The 15,626-nt window shown below is 38.1% G+C and overlaps 1 protein-coding gene across 8 annotated transcripts in view; it reads left to right on the top strand.

Moving 5' to 3' along the window:
• The first annotated feature begins 1,725 nt into the window (after positions 1 to 1,725).
• The window catches only part of dnm1a (dynamin 1a), a 65,168-nt gene continuing 51,267 nt past the window's right edge, over positions 1,726 to 15,626 (top strand). For 7 of the 8 annotated variants that reach the window (XM_037752697.1, XM_037752694.1, XM_037752699.1 and 4 more), the window contains exon 1: positions 2,033 to 2,193. In XM_037752697.1, the coding sequence (XP_037608625.1) occupies positions 2,033 to 2,193 (161 nt within the window). Of the gene's footprint in view, positions 2,194 to 15,626 lie in introns of all 8 variants that reach the window. The other variant, XM_037752700.1, reaches the window with a different exon arrangement.

The raw sequence follows: 15,626 nt of genomic DNA on the forward strand, positions 1-15,626 counted from the left end.
TTATAATTAAATGCAATTTATAATTAAATTAATGTATCTATAATTAAATTAATTAAGTATTTATAATTCAATTAATGTAGTATTTATAATTAAATGTAGTATTTATAATTCAATTAATGAAGTATTTATAATTCAATTAATTAAATATTTATAATTGATTGATGATGTATTATTATTTTTTCAAATTTAAAAATAATGATAATAATTTCTCACATCCCACTGCCCTTGTAAATTTAATAAAAGTTTGTATTTTTAAGGTTCTGCATTTTACATTTGTAACACTAGCTAATAAATAATTATTAGAAGTGGAACACCATTGTTTTACTAACCTCCAATAGATATTAAGTGTGATATTGTGTGTGTGTGTATATATATATATACATATATATTATGGTACAGTTTGTGTCCTTTGTATATGTTGTACATAAATAAACACTATATATTTTTATATATAGTATGTATGTAAGTGTATTTCTTTGATATTCATATTATAGTACATGTACCATGACTGCATTTTTTTTTATATTAGTAAAGACAGATAGATAGATAGATAAGAGATAAGATAACCTTTATTGACCCAAGGGGGAATTTTGCATGGGCAGTAGTGCTGCACACAGCTTAAAACAATAGCCAACAAGACATTACAGTCGTACACCAAGACACAGTAGAAAAACATATCAGATATTGCATATATTCCCTGAGAGAACTATATATACATAATTACGAATTAAAAACAAAACATTACATTGGTATACCAAAGACACAGAAAAGCATATCCAATTTTGCACATTCCTTGAGAAAAATATATATAAATAAATAGGCATTAAAAACAAGACATTACAGTGATATACCAAAACACAGTAGAAAAACATATCAGATATTGCATATTCCCTGAGAGACCTATATATATATAAATAAATAGGCATTAAAAACAAGACATTAAAGTGGTACACCTAAGATGCAGTAGAAAAACATGTCAAATATTGCACATTCCCTGAGAAAAATATATATTAATACACAGGCATTAAAGAACAAGAGCCTTCTTCCTGTTACTGTTAACCACAGAACAAAGGAACCAAGATAGATAGATATATAGATAGATAGATAGATAAGATAATCTTTATTGACCCAAGGGGGAATTTTGCATGGGCGATAGTGCTGCACACAGCTTAAAACAATACATAGCTAACAATACATTACAGTAGTACACCAAGACACAGTAGAAAAGCATGTAAAATATTCCACATTCCCTGAGAAAACGATATATAAATAATTAGGAATTAAAAACAAAACATTACATTAGTATACCGAAGACACAGTAGAAAATATATATTAAGTCTAACTATAAGCTAGATAGATAGATAGATGGATGGATGGATGGATGGATAGATAGATAGATTAAAATATATACTGCATTATAAAAACAAACATACCAAAAGTTGTGTGGTGCCCCCTGGCCTCTGTCCACGGTGCTAACAGATTCAGCACCATGGACAGATCTGCACATCTGTTTGGGGGCAATAATATAAAAAACTGGATGGATGCTGAACCTCCCATATCCACCTTTCTAACTGCACTCAAGATTTGACTTTAGAGTCCCAGTAAAATAAATAAGAAATTCCTGCAGGTCTATACTGTAAACAGCACAATTTGACAAGCAACTAACTCCAGTGAGAGTGTCCCCACCGAGCGGTGAGGATGGAGAGCTGCAGGGATCTCATCTCTCCAGAGGAAATACAAGAGATCATCCTCATCCTCATCCTCCCCCCTCCTGCTGCGCCTGCTTGGTGGAGAGGAGTGTACAGTGCATGCTCGGTGGAGGAGAGTGTCCTTACAGCTGAGAGGTGATCTGACACACCGAGGAGCTGCATTCAATGAGGGGCCAAACCACCGACCAGTGAACCGGTGTGTGTCCAAAAAACGCCCTCTGAGCTAAACGCGAGGGTAGCGAGGAGAGAACCACAAGAGATAAATCCCTCCCTGCTCTGCTCTGCTCTGACAAGGAAGACAGACTGCCCATTGCATCGCAGAGATGGGTAACCGAGGGATGGAGGATCTGATTCCTCTGGTGAACCGCATGCAGGATGCTTTCTCCGCCATCGGCCAGAACGCCAACATGGACCTGCCGCAGATCGCTGTGGTGGGCGGCCAGAGCGCAGGCAAGAGCTCGGTGCTGGAGAACTTCGTTGGGAAGTAAGTGGCTTTTTTTTTTTTTTTCACCCACAGGCTGCGATGCATTATATTGGTGCATCACACCAGCTCGTTTTACACCTCACACACATCCCCACCCCCCCTGCTCAGGCTGCAAAGCGTTGCACCTTTCACCACTCTTATCCCTCTCTCTTCTTCCACCAACACCAAGGAGAGGAGATTATTTTTGTTAGGCCTATAAATCCCCAGGGAACTGATGCATCCAGGGAACCACATTATTGTGAAATGGCATGCCATTTATTATGACAAACCCTCTGGATATGAGTGCTGTAAACTTAATTTCCAAACTTCATTATTTTGGTCCAAAATGACACACAGTTTTCATATAAATCATGTGACTTCTGCCACAGTGGTTAGGGTCAGTTTCTAGCTGACTTCCTGTATAGCAGATACAGTTACAGGCAGCTTGGTGGATATGTTGTTTCTGTGGCACCATTTTGTTGTCCCCAGGCTAGTTAATCCTGACCAGGCAAGGGTGCAAAATGATGCTTGCTGTGTGTGTGTGAGTGTGTGTGTGTGTGTGTGTGTGTGTGTTTCAGTCTTGCAAACATGCAGTTTTCTTCCTGTCAGAGCTGCTGCTGCTGCTACTGATGATACAAAATAAAGCCAGGGGAACAAATCTGGTCTGTTATGCTGCAGTGTGACCTTGCAGAGGGAGAGAAAAAGAGAGAGAGAGAAAGAGAGAGAGAGAGAGAGAGAGAGTCCACCTGAGCTTTGAGCCCTTCCAGCTCAGCTCATCCATCTGTCTGGCAGTGCTTATACTGTAAGTGAAGCTTACTGCATGCAGGCAACAACATGGGTGTCACTTGTTAACTGTTTGCCAGCTTGCATTTCACGTGATCTGAAGATTTTTTTGTGGTTTCATAGACTTTTAAAGCCTTAGCTGCACAGAGTGTGTGATTCAGCAGTATTTCCTGCTTAAGCAAGGTCAGGTTTTATGCATACTGTGGCTCCAAGCCAGCTCAGCCCCACACTGAACAAGGCCTATAGGTATTACACCATGTAAATGTACACTACACTGGACAGAGAGGGATCCATCTGAGGTGAGGTATACCCAGTGTTTACATGTCAGGCTAATTTACATATGATGCTACGTGTGGAAGACATATCAGTTTCGTTAATAAAGTGATGATAGCTTAAGTGCTATTGATTTAAAGGAGTACTCCACATTGGACAGTTAAAAAGAAAAAGATGAAAATATACAGCCCCTTCTCATTCGTCAAATACCGACGCTTTATCACAGCCGTCAGCGTTAGATACCGACCCACAAGGCACCCTTCAGCGTCAGTATGAGATGCACCGGACTTTCAATTAACTACAATGTAAACCAATCCGCGTCAATATTAAACGCTCAGGGAAAGGGCTGTGGTGACTTAGTTTAAAGAGAAAAAGACACACATTGGGTGAGCGGGAGGTGTGGTGGAGGGGTCCAACACACACAAGGCTTTCATCCAGAAGACCGCTGTTTGTGTCCTGTGCGTCAGGTTAAAATCAGCTGTTCATTCATGTCGCATGTTCACAACGTTCAGTGTCATTTTCACTGTACAAATATAGTATTTTTAAGCCCAATCATGTTGTTTTTTCCTAAAAGTAACTAAGTGGTTTTGTTGCCTAATCCTAAGCAAGTGCTTTTGTTTAATTCATAACATTAAGTACGTGTTTACTGGGACCAAAATGTGATGGCGAGGGGTCTGACAAAGCGTCAGTATGTGACGAGATGGGATGAGAACGTGTTGAAATATAGGCAGCAGAACCAGAGATTCTTCTTTTTTAAAACCTGGCGCCTACATTACCCACAATGCAACTTGAACCACAGACTGTCCTGCCAGAGATCCGGGTGTGTTATACTAGTAGCGGCTAATGTGGCCTGAAGCCGCAGAGGTCTGGAAAGCTCACTTCTTTCTAACTCCGCACCTTCAGATTTTTTTTTTAATTTTCAAACTTGTAGTTTTCAGCTCCAACCGATGCCTCGAGTGACATCACTTAAGACAATTTATCAGATATTAGGCAGCTCCCTTTAGGCTTCATACAATTATGGGGCTGCAACTAGCAATTGTTTTCATTCGCTTAATCTATCTATTATTTTCTTAATTAATCGATTAGTAGTTTGGTCTATGAAATATCCGAAAATGGTGAAAAATGATGATCAGTGTTTTCCATATCCCAAGATGACGTCCTCAAATTTTGTGTTTTGTCCACAGCTCAAATATATTCACATTTAAGAAGCCAAACTGAATCAAGTCAAACCGATTAATTGATTATCAAAATAGTTGGCAATCAACTAATCAATTAATTGTTTCAGCTCTATACAGTTATGCAGTAGTACTCCCTAAAACCTGTAAACACAATTTGATGTGTTAAATTGGTGGAGTTCCCCTTTAAATCCATATCAGCAGCTGAATAACCTCCAATATCAGAAATACACAGTGGTGCTTATAAAACAAACTCCATTGTTGGTATTTTATTTTACATGTATCCCTCTAGTAGAGAAATCAGACATTTTCATGAGGGTACGTTTTCCAGCCTTTTTTTGAGAGTTAGTTAAAACCACAATTTTGAGTAGTTACTGTTGAATCACTCTCTTTGCACTCATTAGGAGGACCACGTTTTGCTGCACTCACTCAGCCGTAGTCATGGAAACAGCTTGTGCCTAATCACGCTGCTTACTCGAGGGATCGGTGGTTTAGACGATCATGTCAGGAAGGAAAAACTGAAATATTATTACAAGAACATTTAGCAGTTATAATGTTTTGTCTGTGAGTGTCAGTAAAAGCTGCATCCTGTTATGCAGCGTTTGTGTGTGTTAATGAATGCGCTCTCCAGCTGCAGTGACGTCGCTCAGGTCCTCCCATCCTCCAGTCTTCTACCCCCCTAGAGGCCTATTGTGTTTGCCTTATCTTGCCTAAACCAACACACGTTTCCAGCACTCTGTACTGCGTGTTTACATGTCACAACGCTCCCTTTCTCCATCCCTCTCCGTCTCTTATTCAGAAATTCACTCTGTTTGCTATCGCTGCAGTGCTTACGGTTAGCACAGGAAATCAATACCAAAGTATAGGAGACTTATAAATGGCAGAGAGACATTTACATTGATTATTTCACAAAGCACATTTGCTCTTTAAAGCGTGTTTGTGTTCACTTGTTCTCACCTGTGACAGCATGCCAATTATAATGTGTCTACGTGAGGTGATATGGGATTTAGGTAAAAAATTAGCAACTACAGGTTTGATATAAACCTTGTTGAAAGGAGTTTACTGTACATGTCGACACTGTTACTCCTCCACGACACTTTTGCTCTCAGCTGGGTTGGATTTTTTTTTTTTTTTTTTTTTTTTAAAGTTGTTTTTTTGGGGGCATTTTTCCATTTTTATGACAGGACAGTGGATAGAGTCTTGAAAGGGGGGAGAGAGAGAGTGGATGCGGAAAGGGCCACAGGCCGGATTCGAACCCGGGCCACCGCGGTCAGGACCAAGCCTTAATACATGGACGCCCGCTCTACCAACTGAGCTAACCCAGGCGCCCCAGCTGGGTTGGATTTTGATGCATGCCTGGCAGGTGTGACTCAGTAACAAGGACAGCCAAGCTCTTAGTGGGAGACAAGCTGTTGCTCTATTCCCATTTATCGTCTTCATAATTTGTCTTTACAGGAGAGTCTACTGTTTTTCTCCCTTGTTTTCATTGCTCAGTTCTCTCAGTTCAACCTTCCTTTCTCATCTTTCTCATTCAGTTTAAATTCACCTCAAAGGTGCTTTGTTGCTGTAAAATATAAAAGTGCTCAACTCCAAAGTCAAGACAGCGAGGTTAAACTAAAATTACAGACTATCCCTTATCAAGCAGTTTATCTTAAAATCTGCCTTCTGAAACAATGTTGGTCATTGTAATCTTTGTTTCTATTTATGCCCTTTCTTGTCTTAGACAATTAACGACAACTTGAGATGTATTTGGCTGCCTTTGGGGACTGCTCTCTTTTCTTTTCTTCTTGAATGAATTGCAGATTTTCCCCTTCTGGTGAACTTTGAGAGTAAAATTAAGAGGGTAGATCTATGAAGACCTTTGTGCCTCTAGTAAACCATTTAATCATAAACAGCTTGGTTGTAGCGCTGGATTCATAACACGATACAAAACGAGAGCGTCATTGCGAAACGGAGTGCGGCACAATAATCGTTTTATGTTATTTTGTTTTCATAATCGTTGGAGGCCAAAATCATAATTGAAATTGAAAATCGATTAATTGCACAGCCCTAGTGGTGGATATCTTTTTAGGGCTGCAACTAAAGATTATTTTCAATATTGTTTAATCGTTTGATTATTTTTTTTAATAAATCGATTAGTCGTTTAGTGTATAAAATGTCAGAAAATAGTGAAAAATGCCATCAGAAGTTCCCAGAGCCCAAAAACAAAACAGTCAAAACCATCAAAAAGAGCCAAAGATATGAAATTTACAATGATACAAAAGCAGTTTAGAAGCTGAAAATAGTTATGTATGTTAGGCATTTTTGCTTGATAACTGACTTAAAGTAACAATGAATCGCTTATATTGTTGCGAATAATTCTTTGTTGATTAACTTATCAATGAACTGAATAATTGTTCCAGGATCATATCTGTTATACCTTTACACACAGGTCAAGCATCGCATGCTAGCCCTGCATGTCCTGCTTGTGCCTGCGATTTCACAGTGAAGAAGACATTTCACAAATCTGAAACTGAGCACAACCCCCGTTTCCCATCCTGCCGCTGTCACCCAGTCTGTATTTTAGCCTCCCAGGAGTCTAATTATCTCAGACAAAGCGGGGAGCTTTACTGGTCTCCAGTGTCCAACACACGCAGTGCCAGCTGGGTGAAACTTGTTCGTGCAGGTGGAGGTGGGGATGCTTGGCCACATGTTGACATTTGAACTAAATTCATTATTACATGAACAGTTTGACATTTTTATCTTAAAAGGAGGCCAACAAAAAGTTCAGTGCTCCATTTATCTTGAACTATGAGTTGAATTAGGTTGTCTTTTGGGGATTTATAGCTCTAGAGGAAATATCTTTGTAGTAGCTTTTGCACAGTAATGTCTTCATGTTTGAGCAGTGTTCACCACTATGTTCCAATATCCTGATTCTGAAAATGGGTCAGAAGAATTTCAGTTAAGTTTTTTTGTACATATTTGTATTTAAAATATTATATTTTATTGATTAGAATGAGTAGAAGTCAGGTACAAATCCCCCTATAATGCTTCAATTTGAAAGGCTATCACAGAAAACAAAAAAAACACAGACGGGTCTAAGACTTCACTATTTCCACATCATGCAGCACATTTAGTATGGATGATATTTATAAAGGCATAGTGTATTTTCTCTGCATGCAACTGCATGTTTTTTTTTGTCCTGAACCCACTTTCAGCACCACGGACAGCTCTTTCAAAAACAGCTGATACTAAATCAGCACCACAGCTGCCCCTGAAATAAAACAAACACTGAACACACCATAGATGATCACATTTATAATTGCTTTTTATGTTTAATATTCATGTCATAGATTCAAGGGTACCCCAGTTTATTGTCACGAAAAACAACTAAAGGAGCTTTTCGTTGCTGCACCTCTGATTGGAGGTTTACCTTGTTTTAGCACAAAGTAATTCATGGTTGTCCAAGACCCTTTTGCAAGAATTACTTTGAGGGATGTGGCATGCAAAAGGAGAAATTAGTAAAAAAGTCACAAACTGTGTGACGTTCTCCTGGGATATACTCAAACCCAGCAGGATACTGCAGCTGCTGGTGTGCAGCTGAAGCACTTTGTTATCAGTGAAGGCTGCTGCCACAAACCATATACATAAAACTACAACACAGAAGTTTTTTATCTCCCCGCTGTCATCACTACTCCAACCCCCACACAAAGATTAAGTTAATGATATATAACTGGTTTTCATGTATTATATAACAGGGAGAAGGCCGGAAGCATTATGACGAGTAGCAGCAGCTTCACTCATGTGAAACACGAGCACAGTACAGTACAGTGCTCCATTACAGACTATTAACAGGAGGAGGGGGTGGAATAGAGACACAGAGAAGAAGACTTAATGACTTATAGAGGATGATGCTGCATTAAGATAAACTACCCAGCATACAAATTAAATGTTGACATAAACATTGTATTTCTTCTTCTTTTAAGGCAACTGGTCAAATTGATCTGAGATATTGAGGTAATACTTTATTTTACAGGTTCCTGATCATTTAGAAACTCATAATTAACTGTTAATTCTTAGCAGGACTCCTGGAAAGGACCATAGAGTAATTTGGTAGTAATAATAGGGAAAAAGGGAGACAGTGTTCAGTTGGTGCACCTCAAATTATTTTATTCAAATGAATCGCTATTATAATAAAGAGTCTTTGAGTCAGTGTAAAATTCATCCACTGGCCAGCGTACAATTTCCAATCATTTTCAATCATCACAATCATTTATCTTTATCTAGCTCTGGGATTGACTGCCAACCTGCTCAGGTTGTACCCCGCCTCTTGCCCAACGTCAGATGGGATCAACTCCAGCCCCTGTAATGGAGAAGCGGTTATAGATAATGGATGAATGGATGAATGGATTTATCGTCGTTATCTAGGTTTAAATGGGTCTTTGTTCGTTTTTTAATGCAGTTCTTTTATCAGTTCTTTCAAGTAAATACCTCTGAAAATGTACAACTGCTTATGGACTCTTTAACCACTACATAATTCCCTGGTTCCTTCTTAAAAATGAATAAATAAATCAGTCGGTAAACAAATAAATGACTGTGTACTGTGTGTGTACTGTGCACTATGGCTGTAAATCACAAGAGTCATCAGGATACGATATTATACTGATTCTTTGGACAACGATGCACTATTTGCTGATATCACAAAGTCTGACATGATTCAATTTGGATTTGATTCAATTCAGGCGTCTGCGATCGTAATGAGACAATATGATATGCCCATTTAACACAATCAGTTAAATTTAGATTAACTCACACAAAAAAACTAAAATATGATTTGACAATTTCATTAATGGGCCCTTCCAGACATTTAAATGAAAAACAATCTATTCTTTTTAATAAAAAGAATAAAAATAGACTTCCTGTCGTTCACTATAAAGTACCACATTTCTCATAAGTGCAAATGTTTTTTTTTATCAGTTAAGAATTTCAAAATAAGGGCGTATATTAAAGATTACGGTATGTATCGATGTTGTCACTTTGCATCGATATATTGGATCGTTGATCATTAAATCGATGGATGGCTACACCCCTGCTGTGTACTATAAACAGTTCCTGAACATTGTGTATTTTTGTCATGATTAGTACTAGGGCTGCAACCAGCGATTATTTTCATCATCGATTAATCTGCCCATTATTCTCTCGATTGATTGATGAATCGTTTGGTCCATAAAATGAAGACAATTGTGAAAAATGACCATCACAGTTTGCGTAAAGCTTAACGTGACATTATTGAATTGCTTGTTTTGTCCGACCAACACGCCAATCCCAAAGGCATTCAGTTTACTCTCATATCAGACAAATAAAAGTGGCAGAACCTCACTATTGAGAAGCTGGAAGTACTGTAGGTCATGTTTGGTATTTTTTGGAAAATGACTTAAATAGATAGTTGCAGATTGTTATTTTTTTCAGTTATAAAGTTCTTTGCAGGAAACTTCTCAGGAAATTATTAGCAAACTACTGGATCCTTAAAATATGTTGCAGCTCTTAAAGTTACTTTTTTAATAAACTCTGTTTCAAAGAGTGATGTAAACTATAAAAACATCAGTAAGAGTGAGACAGCAGTCAGTGAGAGACAGAAGACGAGAGGAGACCATTTGTCCTGATACTGCCCCAGAGGATTACCACTAATCTCTGTTTGGGCCGCAGTTTACCTGCAACACATCCTGCCATTGGCTCCGGTCTAATCTGGATGTCCACCGTCCAGCAACCAGCCGTTTCATTGGCTCTGTCCACCACTGTGGCTGACAGCAACACGTGTGTGTACAATTCATCATCACCAAAAAGCAGTCTCATCTATCTGAGAGCCAAACACTGCTGGTGAAGGGGAGCTGCCTGGTTGTGTTGGTTCACTGATGTCAGAGCTGTTATTGCTGTAGCATTAGAGCAGGATTAGATGAAGCTCAATGTCTCTCTGGGAATCGGAAGTGATGTGACGCACATGAAGAGACCAACAGAGCAACGTGTTGAGTTATTAGAATTATGACTATTTTCAAACCTAAACCGTTTACATCTCACTCTATTATTGGCCATTCCCTCTTTTTCATTAACGGGAGACAAAATGAAATAATAGATATCGCCATGAAACTTCCCCAATTGATTACTTACATTAAGACAATTTTTTTTTTTTAATTACAAGTCTTCTGAAAAGTTTGTTTAAATATGCAAATGAGGCATTATCTCATCAAATATGCACGAATTTGCATACAAAAAGAAAGCCAAGTTCAAAATTCTTGTTTAATTTCAGGTTCTTAATTTTGGGATATCTCTTTTTATCACTCCATAAATCAGAGATTACAGTCAACTGCCATAAAAAAAAAAGTAATTTTCGCCATGTTTTTAGGAATAAAATGTTATATAAATCAGGCTATGAATTATATATGAAGAAACCCCTCTCTAAAAACCTTTGGAATATAGATATGGTGTATGTAAGATCTACTGAAGTGGAGATTTCTGCCTCAAAGTCTAAGAGAAACTCATTTTGAGAAAACGTCCATTAAAGATATGTATAGTAAAATTCCATACGTTTCGAAGATACAACAGGTGACTAGGGTAAAAAAATTGTAACTTCAATAAGAGATATCACCATGAAACATCCCCAGTTGATTACTTACATTAGGAAAATATTGTTTTGTATCACAAGTTTTCTGAAATGTCATGTTTAAATATGCAAATGAAGCATTATATAATGCTAACTTTGGTTGAATTTAGGCGACATCTACTGGCACAAATAGACAAAGTAGTAAAATAAACACCTAAATGTGTAATTTTGGATGTTTTCTTTCCACTAGTCTGAAATAAGACGTGTTATGGAAGCAAAATAGCCCAAAATCTAAAAATTTATGAAAAACAATGTTTTTGCGCAGGGTGTATCGCCTTAAAGAAAGTCCAAGAATAACCAAAAACAAAAGTGAGAGAAAAAAAACTGTTCTGACAACTCTAGTCACTAAGGTGACTAAGGCTGAATGAGTACAGTTTATAACAAAGAAGCAGTGAGTCACCACTCCACAGCAGCTGGATCCCACTAGACATGTGTGTGTGTGTGTGTGTGTGTGTGTGTGTGTGTGTGCGTGTGTGTGTGTGTGTGTGTGTGTGTGTGTGTGTGTGTGTGTGTGTGTGTGCGCGTGTGCATGTGCGTGTGCGTGTGTGTGTTAATGAATGAATGATTTAGTGACTGGAAGTTTATTCAATAAATTTTTTTGTTTTGAGCTAATTTGTTGGAAACACAAGATGCTCTAAAATAATCTGATTGAGGATCAGCTGTGACAATGATGATCAGTGTGTCTGGGATGACCTCCCCCAACCCTGATTATTGATTATTGATTATTGAAAATCAATTAAGAAACTGTTAATGGGTAAAATAACCAGGCAGGAGTGACTATTTTTGGTTCATTTACTGAGTTAAATATCTCACAAATCAATGTACCGCACCACATTGATGCAAAAAGCATATAAAAATAAAATATTGCCGTAAAGTTGTCCTGCTTATTGACTAGAAAAATAACCCCAAATGACCCAATACATCCAGAGATATTACAATAAAGGATAGCTGCCTCTATATAAACACTATGGCAAAATCAAATTTATATTGGTACATGTATAAATCATACAGTTAGAGAGCTAGATAGATGGATACATAAATGGATAGATAGATGGATGGATAGATAGATGGATAGATAGATGGATGGATAGAAAGATGGATAGATAGAAAGATGGATAGATGGATGATAGATAGATGGATAGATAAATGGATAGATAGATGGATGGATAGATAGATGGATAGATAAATGGATAGATAGATGGATGGATAGATAGATGGATAGATAAATGGATAGATAGATGGATGGATAGATAGATGGATAGATAGATGGATGGATAGAAAGATGGATAGATGGATGATAGATAGATGGATGGATAGATAGATGGATAGATAGATGGATGGATAGAAAGATGGATAGATAGATGGATAGATAGATAGATAGATAGATAGATAGATAGATGGATAGATGGATAGATGGATAGATAGATGGATATTACTCTCATCATACAATGAAGTGAATGTTGTTTCTGTTAGAAGTGAAGTGCTTTGAGACGGACACTGACTGCTGAGTGCACTTATAGCTAAGTGCTTGTTGAAGGTATCTTGGTGTCTCCGTCGCCGCCTATCTTCTCTCTTCCTGTTGCAAAAATATCTGCGGTTCTCCTTGTCTGACCCGTTTGCTCCTTTTTATTTATTTTTTATTTCTCTCCTCTGTATCTGTACTGTGTTTGGGTTGTGTCTTTTGGCAGTCACGAGTGTTTTCATTCCCCACCTCACTGTGGGAGAATGAGGAGGGTGGGGTGTAGGGGCTTTCACACTATCAGCAGCATTAGGTAGATGATGAGTGAACACAGTCATCACAGTATTGTGGCAGTGTGATATACATAACTGATGACGGCATAGATGAGTTCAACTCGCTTCCTTTGTAGTAGGTCGGAAAAGTCCTCATTCACATAGATTGATGTACTTTTTATCTGGGTTCTTGCTTTGGAGAGAACAAGTTCTTTGTCCTTGAATCTCAGAAATCTGACAACAATTGGCCTCACTTTGTCAGAATTTGGCTTCCTCTCGCCAGTACGTTGGGCTCTTTCAATCTCCACTGATTTGGAATCGATATTCAATTTGTTTTTTTAAAAAGTCTCTTACTAGTTGTTTAGTTTCTGCCCAGGATTCATGTGCTTTATTCTGGGCCAAGCCATCGATTATGATATTGTTTCTTCTGTTCTGATTATCTAAATAATCCATTTTGGAAATTATGTCATTGTTTTTACCCGACCTTGCACTGAGATGACATGGACTGCAGTTGCGTTTCCAGTAATCCAACCTTCTTTTCCACACTCATCAAACTGAGCTTGGGAGAATTGCAGGCTTTTGGATTTTAATTCTTGGTGAAAAGCTGATTCTGTCCTCTCATTTGGAGGATCCTTGTGGTGGCAGTTTGAGGGGAGGATGAGGCAGAGTAATGTGAGAGGAAGACCTGCAGTGAAGACCATCTGTCTTCTCTAAAAGGCATCCAAGTGGGAGAGTGGGACAGCCCCATACACACTAACACTGACAGGCAGGTAGACCAGCAGATGGACAGACACACATCAGAGAGAGCAGGGTTTCCTTTGTTGTAGAAGGGCACGTTATAACTACAAACAATAATGCAGCTCCCTGTTGGTACAGTGTCTCCAGTGTGTGTGGAGGATGAGCAAACATTATGATGTCTTTTCAGGCCTATTTTGACAATCACACAGCTTGTTTTTCATATTGTCTCCCGTGCATTGAGTGACACACTGCAGGTTGGGAAAGGATTAGAAAGACTGATCTGCAGAACTGAGTAACCTGCAGTTTTATGAGATTATAACATTTAAATCTTCCACAAAGGTTGACTGTGATGGAAATGAGCAATCTTGTGTCACCTTAATCAGTTTTTTTTGTTTTTGATTGAATTAATGCTTTTAATTGTGTTTTATGTTTTAAAAAAATAAGACAGTTGGAGATGTTTATATGTTAAAATATCCAAAAATGTAAAACTTACCAGACCCATGTGTCCCACTGCTGCATCAACCATGAACAGGAAGTAGAAAAGGGGTCCTCAGGGTAATAGCTGACCTCAATATTTCCTGATTTATTCAGGATTTAAGGCAAATCTGACATAGTTGACAGAGAGTGAGGACACACCTTTGATAAGCAGTAGTTTATGGAAAATATAATTTAAAATTCACTTTATGTTTTGTTTAATATGTCATTGATGCTCTCCTTTCATTTGATATGTATATTTATGCATTAATAGCAGTTTTAAACACTTATTTTGTCAGTGTGACATTGTGGCCGCTTGCTGAGGACAGGCTAAATACATGCATTTTCTGGGTACAGAGCCTGCATTTAAACAAATTCTGCTGAAATATTTTTGTTTAAATATGAATTGAATGTCATGAGTATACACAATTTCTTTACATGTAACATTTTGAGTCATTTTATTATTATGAATTTATTTATTTTCAACACAAATAGGACTTTTCTATTTAGGACATGTTTTGTCCCTTATCTCAAGAATCAGCAACTTATGACAGCATGTGTAAATAAACACCAGACATTTCCAGTTTGAGGAGTTGAACAGAACATTTCAGGTATTACGAGTAGGGAAGCACCGATCCGACTTTTTCTCTCCCGATATTGATCTGCTGATATCTAGTACTGATCCGATACCAAAGCCCTCTTTGTTGTTACAGTAGCGACAAAAAACTATTTATGGTTTTTACAAGTGCGTTATGTGCCAGACTATTACTCAGGGCAGCCAACGGAGACTTCCTGGTCCTGAACAAGAAGTAATGTGGCACCTAACACCCTGTAAAACATCAAGTAGTTGTTTTTATACTGACTAGATATAGTGTGTTAATTAGTGTAGTGACTAAAGTCCTATACTTTTAGCCGCTACTGATTGCAGAGTGTTGTTTAGACATGTGCTCCAAACAAATGATATACAAAGTTCCAATACTTTATAACATGGCGTTTATTTACCAATCATGTCCATCCATTTCCGTCACTTCTATTAAGTTTTAATCTCTAAATTGAGTCATAAACAGCACACAATGTAGTTTGAGTTACACACAACCCAAGATGTCCTAGCACAGTCAAAAACTGTTTGCTCCTTCTAATCAGCAGCACCTGGCATGTGGCCTATATTAGCTACCTTATAGGTCAGCCTCTGCCTACACCATACACCCCGCATAGTGCTTGGAGGCATATTACACCTTACAAAATAAAATACCACAATATGGCTCCTACAATTAGTGAGCTTTAGAGATGCTGGTAGGCGGACTTTGTTACCTTTGGAATGAGCCAGGGTAGCTGTTTCCAGTGGTTATGCTAAGATGAGCTACCCAGCTACTGGCTCCAGCTTCATTTTTAGCACACAGACATGAGATTAGGGGTGTAAATCACAAGTTTCATCACAATATTATATTAATTATTTGGACAACGATACAATATTTACAGATATGACAAAGTCTGCCACGACTCGATTTTGATTTGATTCAGTTCAGGGGCCTGCGATCGATATGACACAAAATCATATGCCCGTTTAACACAATCAGCTACCTTTATTATATTAACTCACAAAAAAAGCAACTCAAATATGATTTGACAATTTTTATTACTGG

Source organism: Sebastes umbrosus, chromosome 19, assembly GCF_015220745.1.
Source record: "Sebastes umbrosus isolate fSebUmb1 chromosome 19, fSebUmb1.pri, whole genome shotgun sequence".
NCBI classification, from domain to species: Eukaryota; Metazoa; Chordata; class Actinopteri; order Perciformes; family Sebastidae; genus Sebastes; species Sebastes umbrosus.